The sequence below is a fragment of the Osmerus eperlanus genome, chromosome 19 (assembly GCF_963692335.1).
Source record: "Osmerus eperlanus chromosome 19, fOsmEpe2.1, whole genome shotgun sequence".
In the NCBI taxonomy this organism is placed as follows: domain Eukaryota; kingdom Metazoa; phylum Chordata; class Actinopteri; order Osmeriformes; family Osmeridae; genus Osmerus; species Osmerus eperlanus.
In genome coordinates this window covers 4,566,278-4,590,395 of record NC_085036.1, presented here as the reverse complement: position 1 = coordinate 4,590,395, position 24,118 = coordinate 4,566,278, and the positions used below count along the sequence as shown (strand labels likewise).

General features: G+C 42.7%; 1 protein-coding gene across 4 annotated transcripts in view; it reads right to left on the bottom strand.

Moving 5' to 3' along the window:
- erg (ETS transcription factor ERG) overlaps window positions 1–24,118 on the bottom strand; it is a 95,151-nt gene that overhangs the window by 31,269 nt on the left and 39,764 nt on the right. Inside the window, exon 1 of one of the 4 annotated variants that reach the window (XM_062485075.1) lies at window positions 17,520–17,740. The exons of 2 other annotated variants lie outside the window; for them this stretch is intronic. Coding sequence is in view for 1 of the 2 variants with exons in the window: in XM_062485072.1 (XP_062341056.1) it covers window positions 15,372–15,410 (39 nt within the window). In the remaining variant the exon portion in view is untranslated. Of the gene's footprint in view, window positions 1–15,371; window positions 15,466–17,519; window positions 17,741–24,118 lie in introns of those variants that run through there. One more of the 4 variants, XM_062485072.1, reaches the window with a different exon arrangement.

The following is a 24,118-nucleotide window of genomic DNA, read 5'->3' as shown; positions in this document are numbered from 1 at the left end:
CAATGCTGTTATTTTTGATGATGTGTGTTTGAAGATTTTAAGGAGGGGGTAAGTTTTAGATGGAGGTGGGGGTTACCAAGAAGACTACTCTAACAGTAGGGTCTCCATTGAGACATGAGACAGGTGCAAAATGTCATTGTGTTTGTGTGTGTGTGTGTGTGTGTATCCCGAATTTCCCCATTGTGGGACAAATAAAGGTATATCTTATCTTATCTTGTGTTTGTGTGAGCACAGACTTGCAAAACCTTAGGAGTGTGTGGGTTTCTCTATGAAAGTGTGCAACAACATGTGTTTGCTGAAGCATGCACACCAGGGTGCACTTCAATGCAGGTGTGTGTGTGTGTGTGTATCACACTTGTACACTAAAACCGGTGACAGGATGCAGATGTGTGATGGTACAGTCCATACTTGACACGCTTGCCTGCCTTGGGCCCCCAGGAGGGCTACCAGTTACAGGCGGCAGCAGTGAGGGGAGACCCAGCCGGCCTGGTAAGACTTGGCACTGAACACTGAACACAAAATACTGAACACTTGTAAAGCATTGTAGACAAAAACATTACACACATTAGAGCTTCACACTTCAAAACTGTTATCCTTTTTCCACACTTGCTGATTGGATATATAGCTTGTGGTCATCCAATACACCTTTTCTAGGTTACACACACTCCAGCTCAAGGAAGAGTTAAGCTTAAACGCCCTACATAATATTTTCTCGCACACTGACCATCACAATGAATGAACGATGACTGAATGGAGGAGCTGGAATGCAAGCAGCCCTCCAAGGTGTCCGGGACCCTGGCTGGGCTTCCCAGAGAGGATCAGAGGTGAGAGCTCCACATATCTGAACGACCCAGATAAGGAGGTGAAGTCAAGGAGAAAGTCAAGGAAAGGAAATCAGAGCACAGCCTCGCACATCCTGCCACCGTCCCTCTGTCAAAACACACCCTGTGACCACCCTGGGACCCAGATTGTTGATTACAAACGCTGGAAACACATGCACACACACACACTTAGATCGGACTCCACTTCCACAGTGACCTGTGACCTTCAGGTCCCCTTCAGGTTCAAAACCAAACCCCCCACCGTTGATCATGTTTGGTTCCTCTGACTGCTTGAGATGTTGCAATCGAAGACAACAACAGGGGATTGAGTTGGGTTTCAAAATGCAACTACAAACTGCGTTGCATCAGATTACAAAGAGGAAGTAATAATTGCAAACATAGTTTAATTTTGTAAGGACTAGGTCATTTGATTTAGGTCACCCAAAAAATACGGCCCTAATATGTATTTTTATAGTCTGAAATCAGATTTTTGGACACAAGAACCAGTACACCACAAACACCAGTTTCAAGATGTGATAACAATATTGAGAGAGGTCAATAAAAAAATCTGAGCATATAGAGGCTATGGGCCCTATCTTGCACCCAGCGCAATTGACTTTGTCAACAACGCAAGTATCATTCCTAGTTTGCAGTGGACGCAAAGCGGACTTTTCCCTCCACAGACGCACGTCGGTAAATTAGGGAATGACCAGGGATGTAGTGGGGGCTAAACGCACGTAAACGCCGTTTATGCACCTCCCGAAATTCGGAAATAGCGTTTATCCACCTCTAAATTGCAGAAATTGCGTTTATCCACCTCTAATTAGCGTTTATGCGCGTTTACGCACATCTAAGTTCTCTGCGCCTCGTATTCTGCCGTGGGAATAATCAAACGGCAGAATAATAATAAAATTTGGTGTAATTTTAAAACACCAAAGACAAAATTTCATATTGTTTAACATATAAACGCTGTAGTCTGAATCATTTCATCTGCGCTGTATGGTCTGTGTCCAATCAATGCGTTGCGGCTGCGGCACCAATCAGGATCCACGAAGTATGTACACACATACACGTTGTGGATTAATCTACCTGTTTGGAATGGATTAATTAGCCATGGATATCAGGCGATTTTTGAAGAGACCATCGAGTTCTCCCACTCCCACAGATGCCCGCAAAAGGCCTCAAGTACAGAGTAAGATAAATTCACGTTTGTAAACGTTGTTTTGGTTTGCACAACATCGCATTAAAACAGGGACAAACGGCTAGCCTACTATTATTAACATTCTTTTAAATACAATGATGCAGATACAAGACAACCTTACTGGTTCCATCCAAATAGGCCTAATGAAACGTAAAAATGAATAAATAAACAGGGTTCTCAAGCCTCTGTGAAGGGGCTGAAATGCGTGTTTCTCACGGTCAATGCGTGGGGGGGGGGGTCGAAACAGACGTGAAAGCTCGTCTCGGGGGGGGGGGGGGGGTGCTTGACGACCCTGTAAATAAATAAATAATAAAATTCATAGTTTGCCCACCTCTATTTTTACCACTACACCACTGGGAATGACCTTGCGCTCCCGGGGGCGGTTCAGTGAAAAAAGGAGGCGTGTTCCGGCGCAAACGTTCCCTGCTGCTATTTTGCAGTTTCAGAAAAACAATTCCGCCACAGACCAGGAAAAACGTAGTCTAAAGTCAATGGCGCGTTATTCAGATGCTATTTTAAGGGCGCATGCTTGGCCCGTGCGCACTGCTGGCGAGGCCAGGGTCTTCTTCCTGCAAAGCCACCTTACATTGTTTTGATTTATTGTATGGCTGTGTATGTGTATTGTATGACATTTCTTTCATGTCAAAGATTTTTTTTTTTATATATAATGAGAAATCTCTATGTATGTGAACTTGATTTGTAACAATTGTGGCAATTTCCTCCCACGCCTCTTTAACTCTTTAACCGAAGCTAATTTGGGTGGGTTTCTTCTCCCATCCCAATTAGAATCAGAATTCGGTTTATTCGCCATGTATGTTACACAAACACAGAATTTACTGCGGCAGTAAGGTGCAAACAATAAACATATATACGGGTCTTAAATTAACTAAAAAAGTACAATGGTTAAACTAATTCTAAGAACTAAACAATTAAAAAATATAACAATTAAAAAAATTAAATATATATAAAAATTAGACTAAGAATTTGAATGAGCAGCATGAGTGGGCAATGACAAAACTGCTCTGCCTATCCCATACAATGTCACTTCTCTATCTATTACGGCCCTGACGAGAACGTCGGCCTCCTTGGCTATGAACCGCTCCTGGTGTGCGCCTGGCAAATCCGCCGTTATAATAGCAATCCGCCATGGAACAAGCGCGCCTGCACTTAAAGGGAATGTGAGATGACGCTCTGATTGGTTTATTGCACGTTACGCCCAAACCACACCCATTAGTAATGTAGCTACTTCAGACCAATTCATTTCAGATTTGCGCCAGGCGCAAAGTCATTTATCCCGCCGGTATAATAGCAACAGCGCCGGAGTCCCGCCCACAAAGTTACTTGCGCTTTGCGTTTTGATACTTGTGTTTCAGATTGTTCAAATAGGGCCCTATATGTTCCGCATGTTAATAGAGGAATAACGTTTTGCTTGTGCTGGCTTGTATTTATGAATTTGTAGCTGTCAGCCTTTCTTACTTTCTCATTCCCTCTAGGTCTTGTCTCTCCTCTGTTACTGTGTCAATCTCTCTCCATCTCTCTCTCTCTTTCTCTTCGTTGTGCTCCTCCACAAATGCCTTTCGGCTTTATGGTCTCTTGCAGGAAGTTAGTAAGATATAACCCCGCCTGTTCCCCTCTCACACCAGATTTGGGCGGTCCACACTCACACACATAAACACACACACCATGTCAGAGCACCACTGTACTCATTCCTCCATATGTACTGCCAAAGTCCCATCACATCCCCCCCTGTCCCACAACCTAAATGCTAAAAGTGCTCTGTCCGTAGGGGGCTGGGAAGCTGGGCTGCGACCTCCTCCAGGAACGTCCTGTCACAGACATACACATGCTAACACACACTCACACACACACAGACATCTTTTTTGTCTGGCTAAGCTATAAATAGATAGGTTCCAACAATTAAGGAAACGATGTTATTGAATTGTGTGCGTCAAAGGCCAGATTGATAGTCTTTGACTAAACACTTGATGTCAGGCACATGGACAGTCTTGTGTTGTGTTCAGTGTGTTGGCCGTTGAACAATAGAGGAAGAGCGTGAGTAGCATTGTTGTCACATGCTGATGTCTGTTGACAGGCGCCACAGGCCACAAAATATTGACAGCACATACAATCCCACCTACAGGCGGCGCAGAAGTACTGCACCAGTCTTGGACAATATTGTGCTTTTAGCACATTGGTAATTGGGTGTGCTCAAGCCTTCGGCGAGAGCACAACCTTTGTTCTCTCACATATATATTTATTATTGTGAGAATGCTGTTAAGCATTCTCACTATTGTTTTTCAACTTCTTAGTTCTTCCGCTGGTTTTTTGGCCTTTAACTAGTCCTGCATACTTTCACCGATTCCTACAATTTTTGTATCAAAACGTTCAGCTCCTTCAGGAGATGTTGGCTATGACTTTTGGTATTTCTCACTTTTATACTTTTTAAGACATTAAGGTTTTTGTGCAAATTATTCTCCCATTAAAAGTAATGGTAAATCCTTTCAAATCATTAAAAAGCTTCCTCCTCTTTCAAACGTAACTACTTCAGCATACTTTCAGCTAGAGACACCATTCAACCTTTAAAATGTTCACAAGACATTCAGCTATTCCCAAATGATTCCGCTTTTTCAAATATTCAGCCAATTTTGAATTATGACCGTTTGAAATACATTAAAATGTTTGCTCCTTCTTGATTTTTATGAATGAGCAGCCAGCAGAGTGGCACACTCTGCTGGCTGCTCTTTTTCTGATATTCAACTAAATTGTCAAACAAATTCCTCTAACGTTCATATAGTTTAATGTACAGAAACAAGTTATACCTTAAAATGTAGGAAACATTGTCCTCTTTCAGCCAATGTAACTACTAAAGAGCTCACATTTACAGATTTTCAGCTATGAGCCTTGAAGCGAGAGCAGCCTTTCAAATTCTCTCACTAACTTCAATGGAGAGGTGGGTAAAATCCGTCAGAGAAAGCAGGAAGGAAGACGATTTCGAAACTGCCGGTAGAGACATATTTCTGACCGCACAGATATATAAAGGACATCTCTAGTTTCGGCAGAGTCTTGGGTCTCGGAAAATATCCTAATTTTATTGATTGGACGTGTAGTTTTGCGTCTAGGTCAACTTGTTTGAGGTGTGGATGCTAGGTAAATGTTCGTTTTTCTCTCTGCCTATCTCGTTAGCTATCACAGCTGCGCCATCGCCGTGGCAACCAAACAAACACGCACCAGGAAAGCAGAAGGAACACGTTTTTGAAACTGCAGGTAGAGTCGTATTTCTGACTGCACAGACATATAAAGAATATATCTGGTTTCGGCAGAGTCTTGGGTCTCGGAAAATATCCTTATATTTTGGATTGGACGTACAGTTTTGCGTCTAGGTTATCTTGTTTGAGGTGTGGATTCTAGCTACATTTCTCTTATTCTCTGCCCTCAGCGCGTTAGCAATCATAGCTGCACCATCACCGTAACGACAGACACGCACCACTCAGTCTCTCACACAGGTGATTGGTACCAGTGGCGGAGCCAGGGAATTACCATTGGGGTGGCCAGGATGGGGCCAGTGATAATTTTTGGGTGGCAAGCATGTGTCTCACCAGGCGATGCAGAGCTATTTTAGACACATATAGGAAACATCTCAACATTATTCGGAATTCAGGTGAAAAAAAAGAATACACTTATTCTGTATTCATACTTGGTTTTAAACTGTGTTGATTTAGCGATTGCTATTTGCGTTTTTTTTTGTATTGTACGACTGAGTCGAACAATGGTTGTAGAGATATGCAATGACAGTAAGGTACTCTATTTTATAGTAGAGATGTCCTCAGTTTATGGCGACAAGCCAAGTCAATTCTCTCAGTGTATCATCAGGAATACAAAACAAGGATGCAAAATTAGAAGTGCAATGTTTTTTTAATCAAGTCTGATCACAATATGGATTTATCTTTAAATAACAAAAAGTATAAAATACTGAGCTAATGTATAGAAATAGGAAAATAAATAAAATAACATCCTGAATACAATTTGCTGAATTACAACAAATGTAAATATGACAAGCATTAACAGCCTGTTTAAATAAGCAGTGTCAATTTTTCTTCAATTCGATCCATAAACATCTATCAAACACATAATAACAAACATCACTCGTTGTTGGAGGCACCTCTCTCTCGCTGTCTGAATCTTCTCTGTGGGAATCTAAATATATATATTAAAAACATTAATAGGTGTTTAAAGTATTTTCCACAAGGTGTAATGATCCACTATCCAATTTCACAGATACAAAAGATTAAAATTCATTTTCTACAGCATTAAACATATTCAATATAAACTTGTGGACAATATCGATGGAAAAGTTAGCAGAAGAGTACAACATACAATGTAAGATTGACAATTTACCTGGGGATCCACTGGGGCCACTCCTCAGGGAGGACTCTTCTGTCCTGCTCTCAATCAATCTTTCAGAAACATCTAAAATAATTACAATAAGGTGTACAGGTAATTTTCCTAAAGGTTTTATAATGCATGCTATATAGTGTTTAACAAACACTCTATAAGCTAAAGTATAATATTAGTGAAAGTGTCTCTGGGTAGCAAATACAAATATGCCATACTTTAATGTAATGAAAAAACTAACTGATATGTTTTACAATGCACTTTCAACCTGACCTGTATATGAATAGACACACTTTAAGCCAATTGTAAATAAGATAACATCATATCAAGCTGTACTATATGTGAGTCTCTATACTGTATACCTGGAGGTCCATTTAAGTTGCTGCTCTCTGGGGGCTCCTCATCCTCACTCTCTGCCTGTTTTTTCTCCATCTCATCCTCATTCTTTGCCTTAGCTGTCTTCTTTCCACTTGCCCTGAAGAAGGACGCTATGTCTGCCTTCTTCCTCTTCATTATTTTTCCCTCTTTAATGACACCTATCCAAAATGCATACTGTATATACCTGACACAATCATAACACGTTCTGGCAACGTAGTTATCAAATACAGCATAGCATATAGCAATTTTAACAGTTTACTATGTTCTCCTCCGATCTAGCTTGCTTCTAAACTTCGCAAAATAGATAGTCATGGGTGGGATAGTCACAGTTATTAGAAGACAAAAACAACATCCATTATGATATCATACCTTTCTGTTTTGCGTTTCTTCACTTAGCCGCAGGTGCCGGTCGAAGCGTCAGGTGGTAACAGGCATTCTCAGGCCATGCTTGAACCGTTTAATTCAAATACAGGATGTGTGCGCGCTGCGCGTGGCTAAAGGGTCCGACAGTGTACTAGCGGTGCGAGAAAGGTTCCGCATTTTTCCACAGCCGTCAAAACTTTTAACCGCTCTGATGTGGTGCTTGGGGTGGCCAATGGGGTGGCCGAGATTCTACGGGGGGTGGCCGTGGCCACCCCCGGCCACCCCCTGGCTCCGCCATTGATTGGTACGTTTACTTGACCATGAGAAACCCGATTACTAGCAATTGTCGGTTTATGCCATACGATTACTCCGTTTACATGTGTAATTAGTTATGCGATTACTCAATAAGCGCGTCTACATGATTCTTTTTATTAATCGTTGTATGCTCCACGGACAAAACTTGCACCATCATCCTTCTGCAACAAAGTGTCGCCGTGTCTTCCTGTATCGGCCCTACTGCTGTATGTTTCATTCCATCAACACATTGAATCCTACTAAGAAAGCCGAGTAAACGCACTCAATGGTAGGCTACATCTGCTACTTCTATTACTATCCCAACTATAATTTCAGCTGTTAAAACAATAATATTCTTGTTACGACTAGCTAGCTTACATTTACATTTAGTCATTTAGCAGACGCTCTTATCCAGAGCGACTTACAGTAAGTACAGGGACATAACCCCCCCGAGGCAAGTAGGGTGAAGTGCCTTGCCCAAGGACACAACGTCATTTTGCACAGCCGGGAATCGAACTGGAAACCTTCTGATTACTAGCCCGCTTCCCTAACCGCTCAGCCACCTGACTCGCATTCTTCTGTTTAACAGTTCAGCTTTCAGCTTCTCCCGCATTGTAGGCTATTTTAGCTCTTAGCTTTGTTAGATGATGCAGTTCAGCTTCCACACTGCCTCTTTTGTGTCACTCACACATTTTTGAAATTCATTTCACCTTGCGGGTATTTTCTCATTTCTCACTTTTATACTTTTTAAAATATAAAGGTTTTTGTGCAAATTATTCTCCCTTTAAAAGTAATGGTAAATCCTTTCAAATCATTGTTGGAATGCTGCTCCAGGCCCTTTCAAAAATACCTTTCGGTTGCTTTGAAGCTTCAGCTTATAACTTTCTACTAAATTTTCACTTTTCAGCTTTTTTAGCATGGTCAGCTATCCCCATTCAGGTTTTCAGCATTCTCACTGCTGTTTCGCAGGAACAGCCTTTCTAGTTATTATTTATTTTTGCCCCCCTAAATCTTTGTCAATATTTGGCCTACATAGACAACCTAGGTGTCAAAAGTTTCGTCTTGGTAGCGATTGAGTTGCTTGTATTTTTATTTACGTTCCGTTGCATGGTTTAGGCTGAAGTTAAGTTTTTGTGGCGAAAAGTGAAGCTAACGGTGGCTAATTTGCTAGCCACAGTCACTGACGTTACTAACGTCACTAACGTCACGAAAACACGCGTGACTACCTGTCGCAGAACATTCGTTTCGCATCTGTTAACTTGGGGGATAGCTAGGCTAACTATAGCTTTACTGCAAGGCAGCTGCAGAAACGCCACAAGCAAAGAGGCCAGGGTGATAACTATTTACTTTGTGATGTGAAACACAATTGTGAAATGTAATGTACAATATTAGCTGATATTATTAAGGAAGTAGGCCCACATCTACTTTCGGAAACGGTTTTCAATCGTTAAAATAAACATTCCTCACAAATACATTTTCGTTGTAGGATTTATTATGACATTACATTACAAGTAAACGATGTTGTGGGTGAAATGATCATTACCTGTGGTTTCAAACCAGTGTTGCTCACTGCAACGCTGTAGCCTACGCGAGACACTACAAAAACATCTACTGTACACAGCTGTAGGAAGTCAAACGGCGACAGAACATGTTACTCCCCTTACTCAAATCAAAAGTCTATAACTACTAACCTTAACTTCATTGCCACAGCCAGGAACGTTAAATCCAATTCAACCAACGCAATCGCTACCAAGACGAACGAACACAGCAGTAGTCTAGTACTGTACCGTAGTAGTACAATTTACCGGGGCAGCTTCTCCACACAGGGCTATATCGCACTTGGCGTTGTTATAGTACTGACAATGATCGCTACCACTGAGCTTTTTATGAAAGCGATTTTCCACTAAATAAATGTCAAGCTTATTTACGTTTTTGGGGGCATATTTTCAGTTAGCAGATGGTACTGTTTGAATCGCGATTCCATCTTCTACTGCCGGTAACGTCGTAGAATAATCTTCAAAGGGGGTTCTTTATTCATGAATGAATGCAATATGAGTAGGCTAAATTCCTTAAAATATCACGAGAAGGGAAAAACTTAAAAGGACGTTTAAATCATAGAGATTAGGTCAATTTTTACACCGGTCTGCCACATTTATTCGTTTTGATTCAACGATGAGGCTGCCTCTTGCAGGGGAAATGAGAAGACATCTATTTCATTCTACACTTCACTCGTATTTTCAGTTGTAAATGAGCAGCAAAAAATGCTTTTAAATCTATGTAATCTTTATAAATAATAAGTATGCATTTTTATATAAAATATACAGAAATATCAGTTGTAAAAATGTAATTCAAAAACGGACCCCCGACGCAAGCAAGCACACCCTACAATTTCCCCAGAAATTGTACCCTCTCTAGTCTTAATATAAACTCCTCCAAAAAAGTTCGGAATCGTTATTTCGGTCGATTATTCCTCCCCTTTAATAATACCAATTGGTATTGTATTTAATATCGTTGGAAAGCCTGATTAGTCACCTTTACAACGAAGTACAACTTGTAAGGATCGTGCATTCGTGGAATGAGCAACACAGCTAACCGTGTGGGTAGTGGCCCAAAACAATGTGCCAAAATCCCCTGCAATATTCATTCTCGTTTTGAGTTGCTTGGTGGATTGGATGATTGCACTCTCCCACAGTAATAAGGAAAAAACAACACATATTGGCTATTTTTACACTTTATTTATTTTACACTGTCAGGGACCTCAGTAGCGTGTGGAAGATCCATACGCAGCCACAAAAGCTTGGCACATCCTCCTGATGGGATCAGCTTGGGCGTGCTGTACGTGCCAGAGTGACCAATGCAAACATGTTGGCTGACTTGCGACAAATCCTGGTTGAGGAATGGGATGCCATCCCACAGCAGTGTTTGACCAGGCTGGTGACCAGCATGAGGAGCTGTTGTGGCTGCGTATGGACCTTCCACACGCTACTGAGATTCCTGACAGTGTAAAATGAATAAAGTGTAAAAATGGCCAATATGTGTTGTTATTTCCTTATTACTGTGGGAGAGTGCAATCATCCAATCCACCAAGCAACTCAAAACGAGAGTGAATACCAACAGAAGAATATTGCAGGGGATTATGGCAAAAAAATTGGGCCGCTACCCACACGGTTAGCTGTGTTGCTCATTCCACGAATGCACGATCCTTACAAGTTGTACCTCGTTATAAAGGTGACTGATCAGGCTTTCCAACGATATAAAATACAATACCAATTATTATTATTATTCACATAGCATTACCGTAAATCCTCAAATTGTGGCCGGGGTCTTTTATTTACTTAGGCTGCACAGCGCACCGGCCTTTATTTGAGGCAGGCTTGTATTAAGGGCAGGCCTTCATTTCTTTTTATTTCTTACTTATCTTCTGTTATAGAATTTAATTATTTATATAAAATAATGGGCATGATTACAGTAAGCTAATAGCATTCATTGCATTTGCGTTCAACACTTCCTGCAACCATTTAACTTAAGAATGAAACCAGTAGACCTATAGGCTAATCCACTTTCTGTAGACTAACCATTTAGAAATGAATCAGTAATTAACCATAGTGTCAGTTTTAAGATACATCGTCAATTGCAGATATTTTCCAATGTTCTCAATTACAATCAAGCAAGTAAAAAATTTCCCTCAGCCAAATAAAAAGTTTATCGCATAGCACTTTATTTGCAGTGTCAACGTAACAATAAACATCTGGTCCCATCAAAGGAGAGCAATCACAGAACGAACAGGAGACAAACAAAATTAAACCGAAAGGCCAGTACTTACACTAGGCCTATCATATTACGCAACAACCAAATTCATCAGCAACATCTGAATGGGCATAGGCTACGGTCAAATGGAGCCAACAAACTCCGAACTAAATGGACCTTGCTAAAACGTACCTTATTTTACCCCCAGCCTGTATTCGGGGCCCGGCCTTTATTTGTCCGTATCGATCACGCTCCCGGCTACTATCTGAAGCCCGGCCTCTAATCCCGGTCTTTATTTGAGGATTTACGGTATTTGTGTTTGTCATCAAACCAGTGGATGCACTCATGTTTCATACAATGCAAAACAGGACAAGTCTTGGCAGTCCCTCCACACAAATATGACGATCTGACTTAACTACCACAAAACTATTGAAATTCTCTAATCATCAGGTGGGCCTACTGTGGCACAAGCTCATAAATTCAGTAGTCAGCAGTCTCCAGTAACCCCCTGGTGGGAGGTGCGGTTGTTGTCTGAACAGATCTGATTTAGTGTACTGTGGTCTCGCTGTGGTCGCCTTGTGGGTTGATTGGGTGGTCACAAGTAAGTGAAAAAGTGAGAGAAAGAGGGAAAGAGAGGGAAAGAGAACAGGAGTGTGTGTATATGTGTGTGTAAACCTTTCTCTACCTTCTACACCCTTCTAAACCCACCTCCCCCACCCTCCCCCTCCACCCTGACAGCAGACGACTTCTCCTCCTTCTTTGAGAAAAAAGTTGCTGACATTAGCAGTCGGTTACCTGAACCCACCTTTCCTTCCCAATCACCCTCTATGACTGACCCAACTAAATGTCTAAACTCTTTCTCTCCCCTGTCCGAGGCAGAGATCTCTGACCTCATTCTCTCTCATCGCCCCACCTCCTGTCCCCTTGATCCAGTCCCCTCCCCTCTCTTTCAAACCATCTCTCCCTCCATCATAACTTTTCTTCTCCATGTCCGTAACTCTTCTCTTACTTCCGGCACTTCCCCCTCTGCCTTCAAACATGCCAGAGTTAGCCCTCTACTCAAAAAACCCTCCCTTAACCCAGCCTTCCTCCAGAACTACAGACCAGTATCACTACTACCCTTCTTTTCTAAAACAATTGAACGCGCTGTATCTAACCAACTGTCAAACTTTCTCTTTCAGAACAAGCTGCTTGACCCCAACCAATCGGGCTTCAAGACTGGCCACTCCACAGAAACTGCCCTCCTGTCAGTCACCACTACCCTCCAGTCTGCCAGAGCGGCTTCCAGGTCATCCGTCATCATTCTGCTGGACATTTCTGCAGCATTTGATACGGTTAACCATCCAATCCTGCTGGCCAGACTTTCTGAGATGGGCATCACTGGCACTGCACTTCAGTGGATCTCATCCTACCTGTCGGGAAGATCCTACCAGGTCTCCTGGGGAGGCAAAGTGTCAGGCTCCGTCCTTTGATTCCTCCTCTTCTCCCTCTACACCACCTCGCTTGGACCAATCATCACCTCCCATGGCTTCTCCTACCACTGCTATGCTGATGACACGCAGCTGTACCTGTCGTTCCCCCCGACTGATCCGGGGATCTCAGCTAGGATCGAGGCCTGCCTCACAGACATCTCCGCCTGGATGACCGAGCACCACCTCCAGCTGAACCTCGCCAAAACAGAACTCCTCATCATCCCGGCCAAACCCTCCATCTCCCACGATCTCTCAATCAACCTGGGATCGGCGATGGTGACCCCTTCATCCTCTGCCAGGAACCTCGGGGACCATGGATGACAAGCTTTCCCTCACAGCCCACATTGCTGCGGTCTCCCGGTCGTGTAGATTCACCCTCTACAACATCCGGAAGATAAGGAGATACCTGTCTGAGCATTCCACCCAGCTGCTAGTCCAAGCACTTGTCCTCTCAAAGTGGGACTACTGCAACTCGCTGCTCGCCGGTCTCCCAGCATGCGCAACCCGCTCTCTCCAGAGGATTCAGAACGCGGCGGCCCGTCTGGTCTTGAATCTACCCAGACGCTCCCATGTTACCCCGCTCCTCATCTCCCTCCACTGGCTTCCCATCACGGCCCGTATCAGATTCAAGACTCTGGTACTGACCTTCCGAGCGGTGAACGGGACTGCACCCGACTACATCAAGTCTCTCCTCCAGCCTTACTCCCCCCCGCCACTTACGGTCTTCTTCTGACAACCGTCTGGTGGTCCCACCGCTCAAGAGCACCCGCCCGGTCCCAACACAAGCTCTTCTCCTGTCTGGCCCCCCAATGGTGGAATCAACTCCCCACCTCCATCAGGGACACTGACTGTCTCCCCACCTTCAAGAAAAGGCTCAAGACGCACTTGTTCCGGGAGTACAACGGCACTTAGGAATGCTTGGCTGGACCTCCAGGATCACAATGACTCGTATTGAGAGACTTGTTGCTCTTGTTGGTTAGTTGTAACGGGTTTAAATTCTTGTACTCGCTGTGAAATATTTTACTGTTGATTGTTTTTCTACAGGTACACTCTTGCACTTTGAGTTTCATGTTGTTTAATTGTAACTTGTTTAACTGCATGCTCTTACGGTTCTTCCCTTTGGCACTTATTTGGTTTTTCACAATGTATGCGTCATGTTTTGGCTGCTCGCAATGTTTGGGGCTATCTCGTTGTTCTGATCAGTGACCTATGCTCTTTTGTAAAGCTCTCTCTTGGAAGTCGCTTTGGATAAAAGCGCATAATTGGATAAAAATGCATAAATGTAAATGTAATATGTGTTTCTGAGAGAAATAGGCAGTAAGAGGTAGAGGAGAGAAAATAAGGGGGAGATATGGTGATTGAGAGTGAAATTAATATTATTTTCCTCTGATGCCTAGGGGCCACAGGTTTTTATGAAGATACCTACAGCATGACTACTCCCATTGTGGAGCTGTATAAGCGTGTTTTTGAGCTGTCGTTCACATTACTAACGCTTCTAAGTGGCGTAACGGATCATTCTTGAAGATTCTATTACGGTTGATGTTGACCAACTAATGCCTCCAGTGTCAGACAGCCCAAGAGCCTGTATCCGGTCTTTACTTTTTTTTTCAACTTTGGTGTGTCAAGCAGTTTATTAATTACCATCATTCAGCAAAGAAATACACAAACACAATAAACTACCTTATTTTGATTCTTGCACACACAGCATTGAATTTGTAAAATGTCTCCATGGCAATCAATTCAGTTCTATCCATCAAAAAACAGTAACAGCAATTCACTTTTCTTATCGCTAAATGTTAATTAAATTCCAATAAACAAAAATGTAGGCTTGTAACATTAAGCTAAATGTCTATGACTCAGTCAGCTTGGCCCAGCAGAGACTTCTTCTGGGATCCAAGGGGGACAAGTGTGAAAAAATCTGACTGAGCACTGAACCCCAGCTGACCCAGAGAGCCTTTGAAGCCTGGATTAGTAAAAGGGGGACATTTAAGGATCACTTACATCCCAACAGACTGACAGTATCCTGCTTCCCTGTATAGCCTGTTCACTTAGCATTCTCCTAGTATCATTGGCTTCAATGATGGTTCGTTGTAGGAAATGAGGATGGTTAGTGGAAAGGAGAGAAAGTTTCAGAAAGTTTCAGTGTGGTGTGTGTGTTTGCTTGTCTCTGTATGTCAGAAAGGGAGAAAATGAACGAGAGGAGAAAACACCATATGATTTGAATTAATCACCCTGGCCAGACAGCTATATTAAAAATAACATACTTTTTTGCCTTTGGTCATAATGGTTGTCTGTTGCTTGACAAAACACTGGCCGGTAGCTGATGGTTAAGGTTTTTGGTCTCATATCTGGCAAACAGGAGGACACTCATGTGTTTTGCATTTGCAAAGATGGAGGACCTATCTTGGTACTCTACATCAACATGATGAAATAACAGGACAGCGCTAAAGTCACGATTAAAAATATTATGAAGCAACATCTGAGCATACATTCTGAATTCAAAATAAAATGTATAAAATATCCAGCCAGGCATGTGGAACTTCTCACATATAATGGTTTGATATGTTGTTCAAACAACCAATCTCAAAATACACACACTTTACAAGGTACACTACGTAAACACCCATAAATAGCTGGTTCCAGATTTGGAACTATATGTCACACACGGCAGCCATGATGTGCAGAGTGAAGGCATAATCTCACCCTAGATGTGTGGGCAAACCAGGAAGTGGTCAACCACATGACCTTCCTCTGCAGAAGGACTGGGAATTGGGTGGGGTGAAAGGGGAGTGAGGGTTTGTCCAAACGTGAACCTGAAAGAGCTTTGTCCTGAATTAGAGTTGTTAATCTTCTTATTTATATAATTTATATCATCTAGATTCTCTATGTGCCTAAAAGAAAATGGTATGACATTTGTAAGAGAAAAATACATAAAAATATAATGTATGGTAAGTAGAAGCTCACTCATTGGATATCACTTGTATCAGTAAACCTATTTTTCCCCATGTAGACACCTTCAAGCTCTGGAAGTATAACAGCATTCTTAAGGGTGAGTCCACAACAAGTTGAACAAGTTTGCCTTTTCTACAGATGTGTGAGCAGTACATCACAGACCAGTCAACCATCCTAGTTAGTCTACCTGTATTATCAAGGGCAGGGACCCAGACTCTTGCCACTCTGTGATACATTTGATTTGGCCGTGACCAGACCACTGGCATGCCAGCTCCCTGTGAGTCACGCCACAAGACTGGCGGGGCAAAGCCACGGCACAGGAAATCACCGGCAGAAAGAATGTCCGTGGCCAGGAGAAAAAACGGAGAGAGAGAGAAAGCGAGTGACAGGATTCCTCCCTTTGCACGTCACAGAAAATAAATATACTAAGCCTGCACAAAGCAGGCACATAGTCGGCAGTCAACTTTAGTCCGTGTGTTGATTTCAAATTAGTTGTGTCATATCATGCTGACATGGGGCTGAGGCTAAATTGTGGGGACGATGATGCTGATTATGTTTCAGAAGTCTATAACGATATGTGTTCGAAATATGTGAGTGTTCTTTTTAAAAGTATTGACTTATAAGCATATAGATTTTCATCAGAACTTTTGATAACTACAATGGATTCATTACCACAATTTGGATTTCACACCCAAGACAAATATGTCCAAATGTATCATGCTTCACTGAAGCCCAAATTTGTGACAGTTAGGTAAAGCGATGCTCAAAATTCAATGCAAACAACGTCAAAACACCTTATTGATAATAGAGCTCCACAGCTCAAATTAACTTCAGCCACTGCACAAACAACTCACACTCGCCAAGGGGTAACATCTTCCAACCACAACAAAACCACAGTCAACACAGCCCCAACCAAGCCAAACTTCACCAGTGGAATTTCCCAGCAGTGGTACCCATCTCTCCTCAGTCTAGAGGGCTGTCCCTTATACAGACACTCCAAGAGAGTCATTTGGTGCACCGCAACAAGTGTGCTTTTGAGTGCAACCTGCAGCCAGGCTGGCTCTCTGACAGGGACTCTGCTTTGGTCCCTGGCTGTCCATGCCAGCAATGGAGCACTTAATGTTTTAAGCTGAGCGGAGACTAAGCCGGGACTCTAAGACACTGCACACAGTGTGCTTAGTACTTGGAGCCCTCAGTGGGACAGCATCAGTCATCCTGATGGTGGAAATAAACAGTCACTGCTGATCTGCTGCTGTTGCTAGCAAGCCAGCCAGGTAGTGGCTACTGCTAACAAAAAATGAAGACTACGTCTTTTATTACTGATCTTATAACTCTGTTAGTCTGACTGTGGACTGCATTTAACGTAGGCTTGGGGTTCCCTATGTTGTTAAGAACCAGAAAATATCATTTGGAAGTAATACAACTGGATTGGTTTTGTTTGTATTGTATTTGCCTCAGCACACCACAGGACTCCCACATTCAGATATTGAGATCGTACTCAATGTTTCATGCACATATTAAATTAATCACAGAGTGTAATTTCATTATACAAAACAAGAGTTTGGTCTATCATTAAACTGTGGTTTTTATTTCCAGACCTGCCATTTCATGCTACCTAAAAAAGCCCAGGAAGTGATCTCCCTTCCAGACACAGATAAGTCTCTCAATGACACAGGAACATATAAAACCAACTGTGGGTTTAAATTCAGTTCTTACAGAAGAGAAATTGCACACAGATACAAACTACTGACGAATACAAACAATGTCTTCGTACATGCTGAGGAGAAGAGAAGGTGTGAGATAAAGAGCATGAGTTCAAACAGGGGGATAGATAAAAGGAAGAGTAGAAGAGTATGAGGCAGATCAGAGGAGATGGACTTAAAGCGGTGCAGAGTTTACCTTCTGTGTGTTGTTGCGTGGAGCCTGTCTCTTTTGCCGGCTGCAACGCTGAGTAGCACATCTGGCCTGGCAGGCTGCTGCCGGGGCTGTGCACACATGTGAGCGTGTGTCAGAGCCACGGTCACAACTTGGCAATACGCCTCGGCCCTAGCCCCAGCCTCAGTCCTAGCCCCAGCCTCAGTCCTGCCGAGGCTGCTGGGTAACAAACGACTGAACTATCTAACCCAGCTTTGCTCCACATGTCAGGGCTGTGCAGAGAAATAGGAACGAACGTGACCAGACCGCAAGTTTAGGTTTGTTTCCCGCCCGCCCACCCACCCACCCCACACCTCACACACATTAACCCCCCCTCATCCCATCCCACCCCCTCCCTCCTATCGTCTTCTGTCCTACCCCATTTGCTCTGAAGAAAAAATACACGTAATAAAAAGAGGGAGAAAAAAAACCAGGAGAGGAGAGAAGGAGTAACAAAGAATGAAAAAGGGTCTATGGTGTGATCCCAGAGCAAATAAAATTCCTGGATGCCAGATTTCTTGGAACAGTAGGACGGGGGAGGAGGCGTCTGGTCTGCTCCATTTCTTCTCGTCGGCCTGAGAGGACGAGTGGAGAAGGCACTGGAAGACACACAGTCCCTAAAATACACCTCAACCGCAGACAGAGGTCCCTGAAGTGGTGGTACTCAAACACAGGGTCCCCATATAAGTATCCCCATATAAGGCTGTATTAGTAATTTTGACATTTGATGTAGCTGAGTTAATTATACAGTATACACCAATAAGCCATAGCATTGTGACCACTGATGGGTGAAGCGAATAATACTGATAATCTTGTGATCATGGCACCAGTCAGTGGGGTGGGATATACAAGGCATGAAAGTAAACATTTTGTCCTCAAAGTTGAAGCTGGTAAAATCCACAAGGCTAGATGACTGGCCATCTCCAAAACTACAGCTCTTGGGTGTTCCCGTTCTGCAGAAGTCAGTATTTATCAAAAGTGGTCCAAGGAAGAAAAAGCGGTGACAGAGTCATGGGCGGCCACGGCTCATTGATGCACGTGGGGAGCAAAGGCTGGCCCATGTGGTCTGATCCAACAGAAGAGCTACTGCAGCTCAAATTGCTGAAAAGGTCCATGCTGGTTCTGATAGAAAGGTGGCATTACACACAATTCATCACAGTTTGTTGCGTATGGGAGACCAGTCAGGGTACCCATGCTGACCTCTGTCCACTGCTGAAAGTGCCTACAACGGGCATGTGAGCATCAGAACTTGACCACGGAGCAATGGAAGAAGGTGGTCTGGTCTGATGAATCACATTTTATTTCACATCACGTGGATGGCCGGGCGCGTGTGCGTCGCTTACCTGGGGAACACATGGCACCAGGATGCACTATAGAAAGAAGGCAAGCCTTCCGTGTGATAATTTGGACAATGTTCTGCTGGGAAACCTTGGGTCCTGCCATTCATGTGGATGTTACTTTGACATGTACCACCTACCTAAGCATTGTTGCAGACCATGTACACCCTTTCAGGGAAACGGTATTCCTTGATTGGGGATAATTCATCCTGCCACAATTAGGGTTGCAAAATTCCGGGAATATTCAAAGTTGGAAACTTTCCACGGGAATTAACGGTAATTAACAGGAATAAACTAGAAATGTTGGGGTAATTTAACTGTATTTACCTTGTCATAAGCAGACATGCATGCAAACATTTATAATACAACTTTTGTGTGGACATACATACATCCTACTCTCACTGCTGTAAAAAGTTAGTCTACTGTATACAAATAAACTTGGTATTAAAATGAACATGGCTTCAGTTTACCAAGTAATCAATATGCTAGGTAATGACAAACAGTGTTGGAAAGTTCACTTTCTACATGAACTAGTTCAGTTCATAGTTAAAAATGTTTAACCCTTGTGTTATCTTCGGGTCATTCTGACCCATCAGTCATTGTGACCCACCGTCGTATTGCGACAAATTTACGTCATACAAAAACAAAGTGAAGCATTTTCTTTTAACTGTCGGGCTGTCTCAGACCCCCCACATTGGAATGGTTAAAAGACAATTATTTTTATTTGTTTTTGTATTGGGTAAAATTGGGTAAACACAACAATGGTTCGTTATGAACCTTTGGGTCATGTGACCCGAAGGCAGCACGAGGGTTAACTATGTTCACAGCTCCAAAAATGTCTTTCAATATGTTGCGAGCTATAATTGAAATCTATGTCTGCAATACCGCTCTTGGCCTCTACGCAATTCGGCACTCTCACACTTGCCAGGCATAGGGCTGAAATGTTCAGACGCAACACTGATGACAAAGACGTTCAAAAACAACAGAACGTTTTACGTTTAGGTTTATGTTTCTGGCAGACAATGTTCCCAACCAGCTGCATTCAGGGTCCAGCTGAGCTAGGCGTGCATAGTCTTGTTCTCAACTACATTGAAGTTCCCTGTTATGCTTTTGCAAAAAAACTTTGGCACGTTTTTTTTCCTTCAAAATTCCCAAAATTCCCGAGCCAAACTTCCCGTGGAAACTTTCTGGAAACTTTCCGCCCCTTTGCAACCCTAGCCACAATGCAAAACATTTTCAGGAATGGTTTGAGGAACATATTAATGAGTTCAAGGGGTTGACTTGGCCTCAAAATTCCCCATATCTCAATCGAATCCAGTATCTGTGGGATGTGCTGGCCAAACAAGTACAATCCATGGCGACCCACTTACAGGACGTAAAAGAACTGCTGCTAATGTCTTGGTGCCAGATACCAATGCACACCTTCAGAGGTCTAGTGGAGTCCAAGCCTTGATGGGTCAGGGCTGTTTTGGTGGCAAAAGGGGGACCAACACAATATTAGGCAGGTGGTCATAACATTATGGCTGATTGCTGTATTTGTCAATGGTATTGTAGCTACAGGTCCATCCACAAATGCTGCAGACCATCTGAAATAAAACTGGGAACTGACATTAAAGAATCGAGGCACACATTGTCTCTGTGTAGAGAGGACACCGCATCTCTTCCTCCAATTTACAGATTCCATTTGCTCAATGCTAAATATTTGCCATGCAAAGAACCTTTCTGTTTAAAGTGACTGACAGTCAGCGAGTGCGTAGATCTTCAGCCATTCTCAGTCGGACAGTTTTAGGTCCTTGAGATTAAAGACTCTAGAGACCCTGTGTCTCTGAAGACAAATCTCTGAATCAATTTAAGTGACATGTTTATGACCGCCAGCCAACAAAAACACAAATCACTAAAAGGAGATGAGAGACATGTACCTGTACATAAAATTGCAGTCCAGTTATACATGATGCCCCATAGCTTTTGTCTGCTGACACAAATGTTACTTCTAGTTGCCATTGACATGCAGTTACTTGTTATAACCAAGGCTAGGTCACGTATGACAGGGTTCTCAAGTGTTTTGGGTAGGTATTGTATGTGCAGTAAAACTGTAGACAAGGATCAGCAGTGTCTCCTCAATGGCTTTGGGCCTAGAGCCAAACCAAACAGGAGCAATCCCAGATGAGATCCTGCTCTAGACCTTTAGACAATTGGTAAGTGCCCCATCCACAGTAACATCCTCATATTGACACACACACACTCATACTTAACTCAGTGAATAAATCACACACAGTCTCTGAAACACATCACCTCATCTTAATGTAATACATTTGCAGATGGGGAATTACACAAAAGGCAAGTGATAATCTACAGGGTTTATCACAATAGTCCTGTAAACATAATTTCATAAAACCCTTTAGGATTTACATAAATACAAAGATGCGGAAATGCTCCTGTCTATCCACACAGCTTGGAGATGATTTAACAAATCAACTTGTCTCATTCCATTCACTCTAAGGCACGGGTCTATCTGCAGTCAAATGCGTTATGTTCCATTCATGGTCCATTCACCACACAATACATGAACTATATCCTCTCAAGCCCTGGTCCCCAGGACTGATATGAAACCCAATCCTGCTCACTGGGACCCTAAGGGATCCACATCTGGCCTTGCTCTGTCTAGTATCCTGGAGAAAGGAGGAGTTTATGGGGATGAAAAGGTCTGTGAACTGCCAGTTATCACTTACAGTAAAATGAATGCCTGACTGGTACGCAATCAAGACATAACAACAGGAGAAGCTAATCCCCCTCAATTTGAAGGAGAATGGGAAAAGCAGCCCAGACAGTCTCCCTCAAGAGGACAGTAGAGTGACCAAACCGACATACACTGTTCAAACACTGGTTGATGTGCAGTGTGGACACTTGCACACACACCCACACCCACACACAGTATGGTAAGATCTACTGTAGACGGCAATTCTGTACACCCTTTGCTGGTCTGATACACCTGTCGGTTATTTACTTTGTGTTCAGAGAGAAAGGGAGGGAGGGATTGGACACACACAGAAGAGGTTTACACACACCCACACAAACACTCCCAGAGTCTGAAATATGAATATTTATCCAACTCTGTAGATAGGAGCAGTAAATACAGTGCTGTGTGAGAGAAGATGGAAGGAGGGAGGGAAGGAAATAAGAACTCCCTTGTCATCAGAAATCTCACTGCAGTAACCAGTGTTGGGGGTGTTACAAAGTAACAAGTTACTGTAGGCCTAATCAGATTGTCTGTAACGCAGTAATGTAATGCATTACTGTTGATAACTTCAGTAATCGCATTACAGTTACTAATAAAAAAATGAATGTCTTGCGTTACTTGCATTACTGCGATCTGCATATCGGGAGGAGAAAAAAACAACAAATCAAAACTCCCTTTATAGTACGTTTGTGTTTGCGTAACACTCGTCACTTTGACCTTAGCGCCAGAGTTCAAGAGGAAAAACAAGAATGGCAGAGCCGCTTAGGACGTCCTTTAAAGGATGGAGGTATGCACATTACTTCGTATTAGTTGCGCGAAAGGACAAAAACTTAACTGTACAATGTACATTGTGCCCCGGCCAAAAAAAGTCTCCACCGCCGCAAACACAACCTCTAATCTGTCAAAGGATCTTCAACTGTAACATGCTAACTCAAGACTAGTAGCTAAAATCTCCGGATCCTGAGTGACACTGTCTGACGCCGATAAAAGGTTGCCATATGCCATTGTTGCCGACACCAGCCAAGCAGCCACGACTTTACTTTCAACAGCAGGTTACCAAGGCATAGATAAACAGCAAATGTTTACTCCTCGACAGGTCTGCAAACGCCTTTGTAAACCGAGTTAAAACGATTTGTTTGTAAACCTCGACCTACGGTCTCGGTTAACACACGTTTTAACAAATCGAGGCGACAAAGCGTTTGCTGACCTGTCGAGGAGTAAACATTTGGTTTCTTATATACTACAACAATACGTGGGAAGATCACAAATCAAACAGGTCGAATATGGAGCAGACGCCATGTTGTCAGAACAATCAGCTGCACTTGCACTGGTGACGTCACTACACCTCCAAGGCAACATATCAACAACATCAATTCGTCTTCTGTCTGCTTCAGATACTTTTTTAAAACGCGAAGCGATTGCGGACCTGTGCAGAAACCATATTTGGTTGTTTTAGTTTTTTTTTACGCAACTTAGGCTACTTTGTTGCCGAGCAGATGCTACGTTGTTAAGGTCAATGGCTACATCTCCAAGGCAACCTTGTTGCTAGGTCCATAAAACCGTTTATTTACCTCTGCGAACATTCGGGAGGTATATAAACGGTATTATTAACTTTTGAGAACGTCTTCTGGACCAATAGGAACAGCGTATTGGTCCAATTATTACACTACTATATAAGAAACAGGCTTGTAGCAGCATACGATACATATTAGAGGAAATGTTGCCTGTTTCGACAGTGGAATCGCCCTCTAAATAAATGTTTCCATTTAAAGTTTTAAGCATTATTTTATTTTGAGACATTTTGCTTACTGCCAGTACTGTAGCCTTGTTATGCTTGATAACTTTTAGGTTGATGTTCACAACTTTTTTGTCAGCTTTGTGGTATTAAAAAGCATTAGAGAGATATTGTGTGTCCTCATTATAATAAGAATTTGAGTTGATTTGGGCATATAACGTATTTCTTTGAATAAACGCCGCACCAAAAATGAACGTTGTGTAATAAACGCCGCCCTCGAATAAACGCTGCACCTAAAAAATCTGAAAACTGAAATTCAACCCCAGTATTTATTACACATGTACATAACTTTCTGCACAGCTTTCTGTTTGAAAGATAACGTGTATGAACGTTTAGGCATGCTGCTTCAGATTTCTACACAATTGTTATTGTTATTTGACAAGTAAGTTATAGTGCATCTCATATATATATAGTGATGTTATGGAGTAACTCAGTGTTTCCCACAGATCCAACCTCAATGTGTGGGGGCCGACCAGGTGCCGACCGGGGGAGGGGGGGGGGGTGCGGGCGGAGGAATCATTCGTTCAATATTACTTAGCACAGAACTTTATTGGCGTTAATTTAAAACAAGGCCTCGTAAAGTCATAAAAAAACACATCACTAGATAGAACTATATTATTCACACTATATACAACTTCCCTAAACTGTAGTACAGTACACATGTCACACCCTATACTACTTCTTGTTACATGAGCAAAGTCTGCAACTTTTGTTA